The sequence below is a fragment of the Astyanax mexicanus genome, chromosome 16 (genome assembly GCF_023375975.1).
Source record: "Astyanax mexicanus isolate ESR-SI-001 chromosome 16, AstMex3_surface, whole genome shotgun sequence".
NCBI classification, from domain to species: domain Eukaryota; kingdom Metazoa; phylum Chordata; class Actinopteri; order Characiformes; family Acestrorhamphidae; genus Astyanax; species Astyanax mexicanus.
In genome coordinates, this window is record NC_064423.1 from 34,976,484 (window position 1) to 34,994,568 (window position 18,085).

The following is an 18,085-nucleotide window of genomic DNA, read 5'->3' on the forward strand; positions in this document are numbered from 1 at the left end:
GTTTTATTTTTATTCAGACACACACAAACATAAGCAGTCATATTCAATGGTATTTAGGTCTAACCACTGATGCACATGTTTACACGGCAACTGACAGAACTGACTCACTGACTGTGTTGATTCTTAAAGACGTCATAAAGCCGTCACCAGTGGTGGTCAGTTCATCCAGGAAATTCATCCAACCAAATGTTTCTGCACATGCACTTAAACATCACTCAGCAAAACCATAGTCTCTTAATGGTCTTAGTCTCTTAAAACACTTAAAACAAGTGACGCAAAGAGAAGCTTCTAACAGCTTTTATGATTTTAATCATAATTTTTACATGGGAAGCCACTAAAAATGCTCAATAAATTTTATTCCCACATTAATAGCTCATATATAGTACTTAAAAATACTTTGGATGTACATTTGACTTAGTATAGACTATAGAATTACTATTTTAGTTCTATTTAGTTTTAAAACATGTTTTGGCAGAGAGGTTAGTATAGTTTAGAAAATATGAATAAAGGCACAAATAGATAGTTTTAAGTACATTTGCATTGTTCCCAAGCTCATTGGGAAGTTTATCAAGTTTTACCACTATAAACTGTAGTTATAGTATATTTGATATAAAAGGAAAATTCACAATATTCTCATCATCCATATAATACAATATTTGCCATATAATGCTTTTTTTCAAATCTTGGGTATTGCATTGTTAATATCATATTTAGTTTTACAATTAAGAGTTGTTGTTTTATTTAATGCTGTAAGTCAAATTAAATGCTGAATTAATCTATTTGACTGTTATTGATGAAAATTTTAACACATGCCCCCTTGTTCATTTGCTCCTGGCACCATCTATTTGCATACGTGTAGTATCCTCTTGTCACTGACACTCTGTGGTACCTTTTCTAAATAATTTTAAGTGAAAAGTTATATTACCCAAATTGCAAATTAAGAGTAGTTTCTTTTACATATTACTGTGTGTTGGGGCGAGTTAACTCTTTAGACTTTTAGTAACTTTAAATTTTTAAGATTTAAATAATCTTCATCTTCTAGCTAATGTATGTTTATATTTTGTCTCTGTGTATTAAAACAACCAAGCGTGAAGTTTATTGTCAGGTTACAAAGCATAAATCTGATTATTGTTTAATTCTAATTGTCTAATTCTTCATGTTCATGCATTGATCAGATTACTGACGAACTCTAATGTTCTACAGTAACTGGATTATGAAGTGAATCTAAACACCCTCATTGTTGTATCTTCTCTTCTACAGGACTATATAGACACAGATGCACTGCTGAGCAGTGACAACGTAAACCAGGAGGCTCTTCTAAGCTATGCTCGAGAAGCTGCCGACTTCGCCACTCATTACCAGCTGCCTACACTGGACTATGCCATGAACCACCTCGACCAGCCAGATGTAGCCATGTTTGACTTCACTTGTATGTACGCCTCAGAGAACGCTGCGCTGGTCAGGGAGAGGTTTGGCCATCATCTGCTGGTGGCGTTGGTGGGAGACAGTCTGCTGGAGGTGAGCTACAGTAATAAATCTAAGATATAGGTTCTGATTATTGGATTCTAGACCTTGAAGCCTAACTTTGGAATCTTCTGTGTGTCTGTAGCCTTTTTGGCCGATGGGGACAGGGTGCGCTCGAGGCTTCTTGGCAGCCTTTGACACAGCTTGGATGATCAAGAGCTGGTCACAGCATAGAATACCACTGGATGTTTTGGCAGAGAGGTTGGTATAGTTTAGAGAATATGAATAAAGGCACAAATTGCCAGTTTTAAGTACATTTGCATTGTTCCCAAGCTCATTGGGTAGTTTATCATGTTCTACCACAGTATACTGTAGTTTTAGCAATGTACATTTACACAATATTCACATTTGATATTAAAGGAAAATGAATAATATTCTCATTATCCATAACATACAGTTTTTGCCATAAGTGGATTTTATCTGCCCAGATTTTTTTAAATCGTGGGTAATGCATTGTTAATATCATATTGGATCACTGACATTTGGTTAAAGTTTATAAAAATACTTCTATTTTTTAAATCACATTAAATATCACAGAAAAATATTGCATGTTATTTTTATTATGTTTGGCTCTAGTCTGCGAATTATCTGTTTTATGACAATTTATTAACTACAATCTTTTTCTGAAAAAAGAAAATACCCATGTTTCAAGTTAAGTTATCTGTATCTGGTTTAGGTATTGAATCCACACATATTAAAATGTCAAAACTGTTAATTCATCCACATTTTTATGTATTAATTATGTTTTATATCTATTTATATGTACAGTATGTTTTGTTTTGTTTTTTGCTTCAGGGAGAGTCTTTACCGATTGTTACCCCAGACAACACCTGAAAACATTGCCAAGAACTTTGATCAATACACCATCGATCCTGGAACACGGTATCCAAACCTCAACTCCAACTGTGTCAGACCACACCAAGTGAGATTTATATAGTTATTATTGTTCTGTTTGGGGCTTTTAAAAACCATTTACCTATTTAACCATTTACTTCATTTTTGCCCATGTTCTGCACAGGTCCGTAACTACTACATCAGTGGAGAAATGAAGTCCTGTTCTTTAGAGCGAGCTGCTACCATTCGGCGCCCAGTGAACCTGGCTCGACGAGGTCAGCTTAATCATTGTTTACATTGTTTGCTGAATCCATGCATGTGTCAGGTGCAAACTGGGACATAATAGAGAAGCAAACATTTTAGAATTTTTAGAAAAAGGAGCAGTCTCTGTGTTTCATTAGATGTTTAGTTCATTTCTTTCCCCAGCTTGTTCCAAGCCCAAAACAGTCCCAAAATAGCATGAAGGGTGTGGTTATCCCGGGGCAGGGGAGTGTAAGGATTGTTTTTACAAGTGGAGTCACATTGAGAGGATGGCCTTTTCAGAAGATTCTCTTCATAGTTGGTGGCCTCTATGTACACAAAGAAAGCAACTCGAAATGTTTGCTCATGTGGAACTGTGGAACAACCAGATGATCAGGGTGACCAGCTGTGAACCTGATGAACTAGGTTATTAGTTAATCATTTTTAAAGATGCAATATTGATGTATAAAGGGCCACAAATAATGAACTACATTTTCTACTAAATCTATATAAGATATGTAGTGTATTTGTAGTCTATAATATGAGACATTGGCTTTGCCTGGCAGGTTTAACTAAAGCAAATGATCTGGGGTTTCTGCAGGTCTAGGTTCAACAACAGTATCTGCTAAAAGAATGAGGTCAGCTGACTACCTGAATATACTGAATATAGACCAGGTTATTCCATCAATGGATTTTTTTTCCCTGATGGCACGGCCATATTCCTAGAGGACAATGCCAGTATTCATGGGTCTGGAAATGTGAAAGAGTAATTCAGGAAGCATGAGATCATCATTTTCACACATGGATTGAGAGAGTTCACCACAGAGTCCAGATCTTAACCTCACTGAGAATCTTTGGGATGTGCTGGATGGAGAAGAGCTGCTTTGTGCAGTGGTCAGACTCTACCATCATCAGTGCTGCTGCAAGATCTTGGTGAAAGATTAATGCAACACTGGATTAAAATAAATATTGTGATTTTGTGAAGTTTATTGAAACAATGCCACAGTGAATGCATGCCGCAATCAAAGCTAAAGGTGGTTCAACCAAATACTAGAGTGTGTGACCTTTTTTTGTACAGGCAGTGTAATAATGAAATTCTACCTATCCAAGTTGTTGTACATGACCTTTGTGTATGTAAATGTGTTTGGATCTGTTTTACAGAGTCTGAGGTCAGACCCAGCAGGCTGCTGACCTGGTGTCAGAAGCAGACAGAGGGCTATAAGGGAGTCAGTGTGACGGACCTGGGCTCATCATGGAGCAATGGCCTGGCCTTCTGTGCTCTCATCCACCGTTTCAGAGCACATCTCATGTAAGATTACACAAGATCTACATACCTTACATGAATTTCACTGATCGACTTGCTAAAAGGGGTTTTAAGAGTGCCAGTATTGCATGATAATGGCACTCTGAATAAATCTCTTACTCTCCTATATACACACACAAGCTAGTAATGACGCCAGAGTTCACCCACCAGCCATAACAAAGCAACAGTGTTATAGTTTGTACAATTTTTAAAAACTAGTAACAGATTGATTAAAAGGAATTAGATTTAACTATATATTAACTATATACAGTTAATTTGTTACTGTAGTAATCACAAATAAACCAAACAAAAGCTTAATGCTGGAGTTTTCATGCTGTCATTCACACAACTCCTTAAATTACACATGATACACTTAACACTGTGGGTTTAAATCAGAACAGTGTTGTTTCTGGGTAAATAAGTAGGTGTGTACTCTACCTGCTTATGTACCGAGAAACAACACAATCATGTACACAATAATCCTAATCTGCTTCATAATCTACTGAATTTTTAAAATTGTGTCCAAATCAAACACACAAACACTGATCATATATGACTTGAAATGCACATAAAATGCAGGAATTCCAGTAAAATTAAAGGAAGTACATTTTAGAGCTTTTTACATTTTTGTCACATTTTGATCACTAGATATTTCCTTGTTTGTGATGTATGAGGAGTAGCTGATCAATAAACTGACCCTCTTAGATAATAAATAATCCAGACTCTATGAAAAGTTGTCTGTAAGTACCTTAATGTCTTCTATATAAACAAAATGTCCATTATGGTCCTCTCACTTTAGTTCTACATTGTGTTATGTGTAGCTGCGTAAATTGGCTTTAAATCTTAAATCTAATCTTTTTTATTCAAAACTGATTCAGATTGGGACCCCGTATACCACAGGATCTACCTTATATCTTGTTAAATAAATAAATATAGCAAATTCATTAATCCTTATGAAACAGTAGTTTTATGTTATAATGGCTCTGCAGGGTTATCAGAGGCGTAATACATTCCCAGTGGCATATAACTGTAAAAGTCTTACAAATATTAACCTAAAGTGGCCTGTTTCCTGACGTGGCCGTAAATCCTGCCACGTGTTGGCGGCTGCTCTGGATGTCTCTCATTTCTCTTTTGGAGCTCTTGTTCCAGCACAGTTTGCAATTGTGCAAATCCAAACATGAGCGGGAGATGTGAAAAGTGGCTTGGCCTCCGCAGAGGCAGCTTTCTCACACTCCACGTCTCTTCCTGTCCACGGTCGGGAGACGATACTCAGCAGTGAGCTCAGAGAGTAGGGATGGTTTGGACAGAGTAACTATGTGCTACAGTTCACACCCTCTTTCAAAGGTCATGTGTCAAGAGTTGCTATACATAACACAAACCAGTTTCATAACAAGTTTGACATCTTCTATATTTCAACCTACTTTTTCTTTACTCTGTCCTGTAGAGATTATGATTCACTGAATGAGGAAGATGCTGCTAAGAATCTCCAGCTGGCGTTTGATGTGGTTGAGAAGGAGTTTGGCATCAAGCCGTTTACCACAGGCAAGGAGATGGCATCAGGCCAGGACCCTGACAAGAACACCATGGTTACCTACCTCTCCAAATTCTACGAGCTCTTCAGGGGAACACCTCTTCCACCATCAGGTGAGTGACATGCTGTGATGAAATTGTTACACACCGTGTGTCCAAATGTTTGTAAAAGCCCCCTGTATTGAATACATTTAGTTACATTTTTAAGTTGCACCAATTGCTAAAACAGATGTGCAAATGCACACATGCTGCTTGTGTAGACACTGTTGATACAGAAGTATTGCTACTAAAATAGGACTCTCTGGAGTCGGTAAACAAAAACCTATTGACACCAAAAATATCGATATATATAAATATATATGCAGGGATTTCTCAATTTCAAGCATGCCCACTACTCAGGCAGCAGGACGTACCAACCAGAATGAGTCATAGCTGTGGATTTCGAACGCTTATACAGGCGAGTCCCGTGCTAACACGCACACAGCCCTGATGCTAGTGCTAATGGTCACGACTCATGGTGCTCGAGGCTGATCCCCACCATGGTCAGCAGCAGTGGGCAGTCCACAACCCAGCACAGCAGGTCCACAAGCGCCAGGTTAACCAGCAGGAATTCTTTGGAATCATGAAGCTTAATCCAAAACTTTTGATCATCCAACATACTGAACTCCTGAAACTCTTGTGTCACTAAATACAACCAAATCCACAAAGAAGTGCTTTAAAATCTAGACTGGTACACCAAGAAAACCAGGATTCACTTTTTAATACCCTTGATTTCAGAAAGCAAGGCAAAAAAATAATAATAAATAAAAACTAAGAACAAAATAAATATAATTTAAACATAATGAACATTACATTTAAAGCAGACAATTAAAATAAACATAATATGTAATATAATAAACCATAAAGTACTAAAGACAATTACTAGACAAGTACTAGAGACAATGAATAAGCCGGCATCACAATATGTCCGTATACACTCATTCCAAAGGCCATGGAATAGCAGTATGTATATTGATCATGAAGTATTAACTCAGTGGTCGGCTTGGCAATGGCTTCAACTGTGTGCATTGTGAGGTGTTATCTTGTTAGGTAGGTTGAACACATTTGTAAGTGCTAATAGCAAGGCAACATGGATTCCATGAAACAAGGCAAACATTATGGGACACAATAGTAGTTACTAGTTACTTTTGACGTCAGTATTGTGTATCATTGTAAAAAACATAACAAAATCATATTTCTGTGGATAGCATGAATATTGCACTTTTGTAAGACTAAGACGTAGCAGATTCTCTTATTTTTCATTATTAAATTTTAATCTTTGATTTTTCCTCATCTTGCTTTGTGAGTTTCCTTTCACTAACCCAGTCCAGAGCTTAGTAAGGAGGGCTCTGTCTCTCAAAGTCATTCTTTTTAATGTTCAAGTACAGAAGTGCAGGTTCCAGTTAAAGCTGTGACCTTCATCGTACAGTGGGTGGAATAAATGGATGTGTCTTAGCTTTGTCTCAAGCTGTCACCCTTGCCTGACACCATCTTAAACCTGCTCACAGTTTTTCTTTTCTATCTTCTGTTTAATTTAATGCTTGGTTGAGGAATGTGTTGAAGTCTGTAAAGCATAATTTAAGGTAGTTTTAACGCAGTAACACATGTCATTTGATCTTGTTGTACTGGAAAAATATCTTTATTAAGCAGTTTCATCAGTCATGCACTCTGGCATGAGAGGAATGCACCTATTCCATAGCCCTGCTTACACTACTGAAGGTGAGTGGATGTAGGAAAGGACGTACAGAAGAACGTTGTGTCACGAGGCATAAAGCTGCATTCTCTGTTCCATACAGAACTACACCAGACCTTCTATAGTTCTTTGAAATACTAGTCTGGTGATATAGAGTGCTAATTGTATACATTCGTGGTATCTTCAGTATTTGTAGTATTGGGCACATTGTAAAAAAACTATAAAAAACGAATTGTTATACATCAAAAAACAAAGTCCCATTAGAAATAAGAGGCCCAAATGTACCAGTCAGAGGTGTTGCAAACATAAAGTTATCTGTTAAAATAGTTACTTCATCTACATGTAGAGAAACTGTACATATTTCACTGTTCATAGGCAAACAGTTACAAAAACATTTAAAAAATGAAATGTCAATACAAAACAAAACTACTACTACATGTCCTTTCTTTTATACTAAATACAAATTTAAAAAAAAACCCAAAGCATAATGCTAACACTGCTTGTCACAATACTTTAAATCAAAGAAATAAAACAGTAATTTTTGTTGTTTTAATAGATAGAAAAAGTCTATTCAAATATTGAATATTGACCCCAAGTTATTGTTTTTTTCACACTTATTTCATTTAATAGTTTTTGTCATTATAATCTGTGTTTGGCAGATTAATGCATAAAAACTGTATTTCTTTGTAAAACAAAAAATATGTAGAAGGTACAGGTAATTCATGTATTCAAATTTATTAAAATTATGACCTATTCTTGTCATTTTAAGTTGATTTTTCAGAGAAACATTTTACAGGAAAAGAAGGAGTAGAAAAAGAAAAACAGTTTTTGGGCAGTTCTTGAGAAGACAGATGTGCTGGGCTCTGCATATGATTTCCAATGTTGTAATATGGGATTTCTATGCATTTGATTAAGAATTGAAATGTCTGTTGCTTTTGATCTTGTAAATGTTTAGTTTCTTGTTTTATTTTGGCAGATTTGAGAAGAGAGACAGATGGAAATAATGGTGAATCTTCCACAAGACCCTCCCGACCTGTATATAGATCACTCAGCTTAACACAGCCTCAAAAACGAATTCCAAAGGTACGTATGAGCTGTTTTCTATAGATTATTTATACACTGACAAGCTGAAAGCAACTGGCCAGTGTGCTAATGGCAAAGTGATGTGCATTATGGAACTGAGGCTTTAACATTCCTCTTAGAATGCATTACCTCCCACTATAGACAGTGCAGTGGATGGTAAGGATTGTTATTGGAAGCATTTGGATACAACTGTATGTGCGAACACACAAGTGACTCAGAAATGGCAAAAATCACATCAGAATTCAGGACAGGAGACCCAGCACACACATCCCACAGGTCAGCGCAGCATTCTTTAGCTTCTGTGGGACATGGCAGAAGTCACGGGATATGATAGAAGTTTAAGGGAGTTTTTGTTTTCTTTATTATCTCTATTGTATGCACACTAATTCTTTGAAGTTATTGAAGCATTATTCATCAATGTTTTTTTCTTTGTTTATCTTTTAGTATGATAAAAAGGCAGATGATGATGATTTCTTTAAAAAAAGAAGACGGACAATAAACAATCATGTGGAACAGGTGAGTGTAACACCACAGGAAAGTGACTTTTTATAATGCACTGTGTAGTGTTTTATTATGATGTGTTTTTTGTGTGGATAAAATTATTCATGATATTTGATCTGTTTGATATATATTCCCCAGGCAACAAACCACATCAGTCAGAGTTCATGTTTAGCATCTGAAGGCCGAGAGCAGAAGGAGAACAAAGTCAGGTTCACTACGTCTCAGCTAGTGGCTAAGTTTGAGGAGAGCACCCCAGTCTGCACTCTTCGTAGGCAGGTAAAGATCCACACGCCTTTCACAATCACATATGAAACCGCTGAGCTATTGTGCAAGTGCTCCTTACTGTAACGTCTAAGTGGACGTTTCCAGCTCTGGCCCTGGAAAATCATTTTGTCTTTGTTATAGCTCAGTTGAACTGTAATACCTTCTCCCTTCTCCAGTGATTCTTTCCAGTAATTCTACTTTTTTGCTGCTGTTCTGCTAACCCTATTGGCTTTCTCTCTCTTAAACTGCTGCTGGCTTAATCATCTCAGTCTGACTCAAATGTGGTGAGGCCTCCAAGGCCTCCATCACTTGATATGACAGACGCTCCACCCTTCAACAAAGCCAAGAAGAAGCCCCCACCACCTCCACCCCCTAAGAAGCAGGTATAGGCATTAAATAGTCGCATTAGCTACACTGTAGGAAACTTCACATTAAAAGAAGGAAGTGATGCATTAATTTTCTTCAATGAAAAGTGTGCTTTATTTGCAGTGGTTGATATCTTGTTTTATACACTCATTGACAAATAAAATAACACACCATGCCTCTTAGCCTGGATATAAAATAAGATACTGTATGAGTGGGCATGGAGGCATCCAGGTAACATATGGCACCCTGAAGCACATTTACCAACAAATGTTGCATCTTTGCCTGTAGATCCTGCTCTACACTCATAGGTTGCAGAAGCTAACATCCCAGCTGGTCCCAAATAAGTTTGGTTTGTGATAAATCTAAGGACCAGACAGGTCAAGGAATTGTTGCAATCTGGTGAAGACATTCCTTAAAAAGCCTTGCTGTATGTGGGCGGGCATTATCTTGCTGAAAAATGCCAATGAGAGGCAACACATTCTGCTGAGCTGTCAGTGTCCCTCATATTATTACCAGGTGTAACTGACTGTCGTTTTTTGATGGCTCCCCTGATCTTCATACCAGCAGTTGAGACAGTGTGTCACTCAACAGATAAGGCAGACTTTTTTATTTACCACGAGGTTTCCATATTCACACTTGACTGTCATTGGATCCCAAACAGAACCAGGATTCAAAGTTGACTTTTACAACACCACTGCAACAAATGCAGTGGCTGGATGAGAGATTGCCTAGAAGACAGGCAATTTGTTGAAACAACCGTTTCGCTTATGTCAATCTAATAATGCACCCCCTCTCAAAGTCTGTCAACTGGACAAAATGTCTTCAATTGCATCGTAGAGGCATGTCTAGCAGTTGATCTTCTCTCTTCTGGAGGTACACTACCCAAAATTAGCCTCTTATATTTCCTTTTATCCTCTTATTGCTATCTTGGCAACGGAAAACACAAAAACACAAGTGCACCACTGACTGAAATAAACAAGCAATCATCAGACATTCATTGCTATCTTGGCAACGCAGGTGCCCAGGTCAGTTTCCTTTGCTGAGAAGCGCAGAAGCGCTGTGCCATTAAGATAGCAGTCCGACAAAGTCAGAGCATACCTAGCTCTTAAAGTAAATGCTGGAAATTCAAGTGGCATGCTGATTGCTTTATTTCACCTTACGCCCAAAACAAAGGCATGGTTAATTACGAGAATTAGTACATGTCTTTTGTGCATTTGGAGGTGCGTAAGGAGTACTTTTCCCGCCGTTATGATAGCAAAGTCACACTGAATCGCCCTAAATCAAGCTGCATGCTGTGCATTTGACAGATTGTCCATAGATTACTAAAATAGATCCTCCAAGTGTCTAATCTGGGGTGTGTTATGTTTTGTCAATGAGTGTATTTATTAGTAATATATACACACATCTAAATCAGGTTATTTCAGTGCATTACTGTATTGTACTGTAATTACTAAGTGCAGCAGTCAGTTGCTCCTGCTAAAGTGCTGGAATTTTATGTAACTGGATACAGCAGACTGCACTGTAAATCACTCAGCTGAGCAGCTCTCAGTCTGAGCCCCAGCCCTGCTCACGTGCCGTGTGTTTGCAGTTCCAGGCAGCCGCCTGCGTCAGACATGCAGAGGAGTGTCCGTCTGCTCTGCTCAGCGTGCCCTTTTCCAGCCCTCTGTGTGTTTCCCTGAAGCCCACCCGGCCCGCTCACCCACGCACCCGGTCACACACCGAGCCCCCTGACACGCTCTCACGGGCACACGCAGAGGCCTCCAGGATTTTAGCTCCATCACTAAAGCAGTGCACTGGCCCACACACACGGTCTAACACACAGCCTGCTATACAGAGTCCAGACACTGAGGAAAGCCACAGTGCCTCCTGCCACTCTGCTATTCTGGCCATGACTTCAATGCTCCAGCGCCTGCAGAAGGTGGAGGAAAAGATCAGTCAGGTGATCACCTCCACTTTCATCTATTTCTCCCTTCCCTTTCCTCCCTCTTTCCTATCCCTGTGCTCTTCCCATCCTGTTATTTTGCTTTTAATGTACTTTCTCTGTCTGTCCACTGATGTTCACTCTGCACAGTGTTTTCACTAGGGTTGAAGTTGGTTGGTAAGCCCCTGAATAATGTTAATCACCCAATTGATATTGTAGAATTCAGTAAATGTAGTTATTTTTCTAAGTAAGCTTTTATTGCTTTAGATTTAAGACACTGAGAGCCAATTTTCCAGACCTAGATTCGGGCCTAGACTAAACCAGTTTCTCACAATTGGCATTGCAGAGTTTAGGATTAGGTGGTTTAACAGTATCACTGCAGTATTTAAATCATATGGCAGCATCTCTGTGCTGTTGTGTTTAGCTGCTAACTTGCCTACACTTAGCTGGCTGGCTACTAGTCCAACAAGTCAGCCTTTCTGTCAAGCCAGATTCACTCCAGCAGACATGAGTTTTTGTCGTACTAAATACTCATGTCAGTTAGTCAGTCCTCTGTAATAAGTTGAGCTATCTAGGCAGAGGCTAACTTAGCGAGTGGACTACAGTACCAACACCACAGAAAAAAAAAAAAAAAATTTAGATTCTCTAATGTTACAAGTTTTATTAATATTTTTGAATGATTACTTTAAAAGTGTGTAAAATAATGCAGGAAGTGGTAGTATGAAAGCCATGTAAGCTCAATACAATCTGTTCTACTTGTGCAGCCTATAATACTCCCCTAGTATAAGACACAGTACTGTTTTGAGATGCTATGATATGAAAAGTGGATGCCACCCAGTCCTACTGTATTTTAAATTCTAAATGATCATTAAGGGTTGGTTACTGAAAACCACCACAGTATGTTAGCTTGTAGGACTCCCCTGCTCCGCCAAAAACCAAAGACCCACTAATAACCATTTTCTAGAGGAAACACTGCTGTAGATCTCTTGTAAAACGTTTTAAAAACCTAAAAATATTCAAGGATAAGGGTTTGATCTCATTCCTCATGTGTTCAGTCTTTCTTCTCCTTTTTCATTCTACTGCCCTTTCTTCCTGCCCTCCGGCCTTCTATAGAGGAAAACTCAGACTCAAATTGCTAGAGAGTTCCATAAAAAAAGCATAAAGGAGAAAGCGGTCCACTTGAGCTCGCTGTTCTCTGGTGACGGCATCTCACTGCCTCAGGTGACTATACAGGACGATACTGTTTGGCATGGCATGCTCACTAAATCACTGCATGGTCTGAATTTCATTCACTTTTTAAAGATTTAATCATGTAATTTATTTTTATATTAATCTAAGGGTGTTTTCACACCTATGTATGGGTCAAACTATTGAAGAAGTGCATAAACTTAGAGTAGGAGCAAGAAAGTAAAAACATGAAAAGGTTACTGTGTTCTGGACTAGTGTAAATTACTATACAGTTTAACATGGAGCAGCAATAGAGATGGCATTAGCTGTAGTAATTATCTGGGTAATATCTCAGCTTACACACTAAGAAAAGTAAGTACAGATTTGTACTTAAAAGGGTACAAAGCTTGTCGCTGGGGCTGTACCTTATATTGAGGTACAAAAAAGTACCTTTCAGTGAAAGTCCTTTTTTGTACCTATGGTTTTTGTGCCAGTAAATATTAGAAATATTCTAAACTTTATCATCAACTAAATATGGCTCAAAAACATGACGATCCAAAATTGTCTGGCTTTCAAATAAAAAATGTGCAATTTAAATTGTTTATTAGTACAGTGATAAAGAATACTGAATGTACCCTTTGGCTGGTTAAATGGTACAAAAATTGTACTTATTGCTGTTAGAAATTACTTTGTACTTCAGAGGGAACAAATCTGACCCTGTAAAGACCAATATTGTACCTTTGAGTACAAAAAAGTACTCATATCGTACCTCTGTTTTTTAGAGTGTTAACTACACTTGCAGAATACTGTTCAGCTGTTTAGCTTAGCTTACCTGGAGTGAAAAGCAAAGGTGTGAAAATACCCTTGGTGTTTGATTAAGTGTATTACTTTTACTTACTGACACACAGATAATGGCATGGATTCCAGAAGATGTTGGAACCATTCCTATAAGTTCGTGGTTCATGTTGATACGATTTCATCATGCAGTTCCTGCAGATTATTCATGAGCTGCAAATTTTTACATCTACCACATCTCAAATGTGTTCTACTGAATTTCAGACCTGGATAATAGGAACATCATTTTTATGTTCATAATCAGTTTGATCCTTTTGCTTTTAATACGGTGCATTGTTGTGCTGTTATAAATAGCTGTTAGAAGATATACATATTGATATGGTTGAATGTGCTCAAATATGCTTAAAAATGATTATATACACCATTGCACCAACTTCACCAGCCTGTATTGTTGCTACAATCCATTCATTTGATTCTGACTAAATTCTGCCTTAGACTAGGCTAAGTTTCTCCGGACTCCAGGTTATCCAGTTTTGTTGAGTCTGTGTCCACAGTGGCCTCATCTTCATGTTCTAGGCTGAGAGAAGCGGTGCCCCATGTGTTCTTTTGCTGATCTCATCTCCCTCACTTATGCTTTGTTGTGCATTCTATGATTAGTTTCTGTAAAGAGGGGTTACTCCTGTTACTGTAGTCTTTCTGTCAGCTCTAACCATTCTGCAGAACTGCCACACTGTGGATGTGTTTTTTTATACTAGTTTTCTATGTACTGAGACAGGTTTTAATCAGCAATAATTTCACACTCAGAATCACTTAAGATTTTCATGAGTCCCCATGAGTCCCTCAGTTTGCTGGCTTGAATTTGCATGGATTTATGCATTGCACTGCTACCACATGATTGTGCTTGGGGAGTGTACGGAAAGACACTGTTTTAAATGCTTTTATTTTGATGTTCATGTAAAACACTGATTTCTGTGAACTGTGTTAAATTCTAGGAATATGTAGCTATAGTTTACAAATTTAACAAGTGGCAATCGTCAGCGTCCAAACATATTACATTATTAGTGAGTAGTAGTATTAGCAGTGGAACACTTTTGAACAGACGGTGGTGATGGATTGTCTTATAACCAATTATAGGATCATCATTTATTGCACTACGAACACTTAACTTTGATTTGATAATCAACAGTTCAGTATTTAGACATAGTTTTCCATTTTAATTTAATAATTTCACAGTAACTATCCTTGCATTTTAGGCACCTTGCAGTGCCCTCCAGTATCAATCGCCTGTCAGGTCATTGAACATTACTATGTGTACCTACAGCCTTTACAGATACCGTAACACAAACACTGAGTCATTCTTCCTCCTCCCTCCTTGCTTTCTCTCCTTTCTGTTAATAATCTAACTTTTTTATGTGGGTCATCTATTAATCACCAGATGCATTTTAATAGCTTGAATAAATAAATAAATGTCAGAGATAGTCATAGCTTGCTGTTTTGATAGCATGACAACATTACGTGCTGTAAAAACACATTAGCCCTAAGTTGTTTTTAAAAGACATCATTAAAGTAAATGTGTTCTGCTTGTTCCATTAAGTAGTTTATTGGGCCCAGAGAGAGACATCAGGAGAAAGTAGCTGAAATTCCCTCAGCAAGCTATGTGCTGTAAAGTTCTCCAGTCCGGTCTTTCATAGGCCTTTTCAGCTATGGAACGTTCATCTCTGAGGATATAAATACAGGTTCCACTGCTATTGGGATTTACTATTTTATTGCACACTCCAGGAATAACCATCAGGCCAGGTGTAGCCATGGCTGAGTAAGACAATGGATTTTCCAGGAATAGTACATTCCATTAAAACCTTTGTTTTTTTCAGTGTATTAAAACATATGGACATCTATATTTGAACAATATTGAGAGATGGAGGAAATATAACTACAGATAAAGAAATATATTTTTAAATATAATTTAAAAAATGGGAAAAAGTTAGAACATTCCAACATTTATTATCACTTAAATTGTGTACAATTGCAATCAGGTGATTAGAACATAGTTAATGAGGATCGTATCCTATTTAAACATCCAGGATTTATTTTAGTTTCCTGTTAATTGTTAAAGGGAGTGGTGCATGGGTCCATGCAACATGACAATGACCCAATATATTCCTGTAAACTCACTAAGGCAAGTCTCCAAAAAGGTGGTGGGGGGTGATTTGAAACAGGCCGGGCATTTACTGTAATAACTCCCTAAACACCACACAGCTGAAAGAATATTGCATTGAGGAGTAGGAAACACTTTCTCTCAGTCAGTGTCAGATACTGGTAGACAGATATTCTTCAGTAGGAATTGGCATCATTCGTCAGTTTTTGTTAAATAGAAAATAGGTCATGCAAAAAAATTACTTTAATATGTAGATATTGTTTAAAAAGTTATATTTGAATAGGTCCTTATTCATTTTTAAAAACAGTTCTAATCGGGTGTTCTTATTTGTTCACATAAATGTAGATACTTATGTTCACTTGTACAATTTGTTTTAAGTAAAAAGAACAGTTTTTTTAACTGTTCTTTCTTTTTTGCTAATCATAAACAACCTTTATACACCCTTCTTACTCATATAAACAGCTCTTATCATATCAGTAACTGATATATTGTGCAATAAGGAGCAGTGACAGTACATATACTTTAGTGCCTCTGGGACCCAAATGTTATAGAGTATGTCAGGGACAGCAAGCATTAAGGCTATGATAAAAATAAATATATTAGCATGAGACATGACTGGTTTCCTGTGTACAGTGCAAACATGTAAACGTTGAGGCTGAATGCATGAATAATATTAAATCAACACAGTTCTGACTTTTGGTGTGGTAAGTGTATTTTGGCAGCAAGTGTGTTCATGTAATAATATATCCAAAATTAATGTATGCGTGTTTATTTACTGGATGTAAAAAGGAGCATTAATGTGAATGCAGTTATGAAAAAGTGATCATGTGTTCTAAACATTCCTTATCTTGTTTGATCATCATGAAGCCTGTGGTTATTTACTTTCTGCTCTGTGGCTTCAATCAGGCAGCTATGTAATACAAACCAGTGCTTATGGAAATTGCGAATGTTACAGTTTGAGTTTCCTTAAAGTGTAAAAGAATCGAGTTTGCTAGATCTGACTGTGCAGTCAGAAACATGATGATTTTGGCAAATGAACACAGGGGAGAACTCAAAGAGCTTGTGTTTGTGGATGAGTGGGTGGCTAAGGGCTGTAAATACTGTTGCGGACAAGCAAACAACTAACACTATCCCTGTTTACACTTGGTCACTTCATGTGTCTGATTATTAAGATTATTAAGATGTATTTAAACAGATAAATACAGAAGAATTACTCAAACCACTTTAGGTTGCATGTTATAGCAGTGTATTCTCACCCATCTCTCCAAGAATATGCCATGCTGCTATAGCAGAACTTGCACTTTGGATTTATATTGCTGCTACTTCCCAAATTTCCTACTCTCCTTTTATATAATATGTATTTATCTTGATTATGGAGGACGAAAAATGACAATGACAAGTATAAATAAATGAATAAATGCACATATAAAAGAAATAAACAAATACATTTATTTCCTCATTTCTACATTTATTTATTTCTGTATTTCTGCATTTCTATGTTAATTAAGTAGGCGGCCCTATTCTCGGTCTAAAGCAGTATTGGTGAACTGGTGATTTAGACTGAAGCAACCGGGTTCTAACATTAGGCGCTGGACAAAATAAATATGTATTTATTTATATATTTATTTATTTATTTGTTCATTTATTTGTGCATTTATTTATTTATACTTATGTCTTGTTTTGTCCACGATACTTGATATCTATTTTATTCTTATTTTATATTCTATTACATTTTATTTGATTTTATCTTTATATTTATCTTTATTTTAGCAATTGCTCTTTTGGGTGGAACTGGAGATTACTGTGAGATTACAATTTCATCCTACTTCATGTACCACATTAGATGTGCATGACAATAAAGTCTCCTTGAATCCTTAAAGACACATCTGACACATCTGAAACTCCTCCAAGTACAACTGAATCACCAATAATACTAACAACAGAATATGATATAGATAAGATTTATGTAAGGTAAGGAGGTCTAAACAGGGATTAATAGAAGAATATAGAGCACTAGAGTAAAGAAAAAAGTTCACAGTTAACCTTCATGTACAGTTCTTTAACAGCTGGTAAAAATCTGTTAATACTGAGTCTCTTTGATAAGCTAAGATGTCCAGCTCCTGTCTCATCTGTTCATTCTTATTTCTGTGATTCTCCTAGACACAGACAGATCTCTCTGCTGTAAACCTCACCCTTCATTCCTGTTCTAAACTAACCTCACCACGCACTGCCTTAACTTCTCCTTCCTCCCATCCCACATCTTCATCCTCTCTGCTGGTGAAGCAGGTAAAGTCTGCATGTATCCACCTTGTAAATGATCTTTATATTTAATTACTTTATTTATATGTAAATTAGAAGTGCAGTAAATTAGAATTCAGTTTTCCTGTAGCTATATATACCTGACATGGAACAGAAACTAGTATTTTGACCCATGACTTTTCTGTTTGTGGGGGGGTGTTCCTGCATTAAATGTGGATATGATTTATATCTAAGTAATTCTAACCAGATATTACCACTTACTGCTCAGCTCTTGTCTACTGTTGTTGATGATCAGTGCAAGATAACAAGATAACACCTCATAACTTAGAGGTGTAGGCATTCCCAATCCCATGACTTTTGGCATGTCAGTGTATAGTAAAATAGTGATTAATTACCCATCACTGGTTTCAG

The 18,085-nt window shown here is 37.2% G+C and overlaps 1 protein-coding gene across 17 annotated transcripts in view; it reads left to right on the forward strand.

The window, feature by feature from the left end:
* Positions 1–18,085, forward strand: part of mical2a (microtubule associated monooxygenase, calponin and LIM domain containing 2a) — an 80,136-nt gene that overhangs the window by 44,995 nt on the left and 17,056 nt on the right. For 11 of the 17 annotated variants that reach the window (XR_007424885.1, XM_015607222.3, XM_049465820.1 and 8 more), the window contains exons 8-20: positions 1,261–1,518; positions 1,610–1,725; positions 2,320–2,446; positions 2,543–2,633; positions 3,760–3,907; positions 5,346–5,545; positions 8,140–8,246; positions 8,691–8,762; positions 8,886–9,023; positions 9,281–9,394; positions 10,966–11,316; positions 12,412–12,519; positions 17,576–17,701. Coding sequence is in view for 16 of the 17 variants with exons in the window: in XM_015607222.3 (XP_015462708.3) it covers positions 1,261–1,518; positions 1,610–1,725; positions 2,320–2,446; positions 2,543–2,633; positions 3,760–3,907; positions 5,346–5,545; positions 8,140–8,246; positions 8,691–8,762; positions 8,886–9,023; positions 9,281–9,394; positions 10,966–11,316; positions 12,412–12,519; positions 17,576–17,701 (1,956 nt within the window). In the remaining variant the exon portion in view is untranslated. The remainder of the gene's footprint in view (positions 1–1,260; positions 1,519–1,609; positions 1,726–2,319; positions 2,447–2,542; positions 2,634–3,759; positions 3,908–5,345; positions 5,546–8,139; positions 8,247–8,690; positions 8,763–8,885; positions 9,024–9,280; positions 9,395–10,965; positions 11,317–12,411; positions 12,520–17,575; positions 17,702–18,085) is intronic. The other 6 variants (XM_007254657.4, XM_007254658.4, XM_022670039.2 and 3 more) reach the window with 5 other exon arrangements.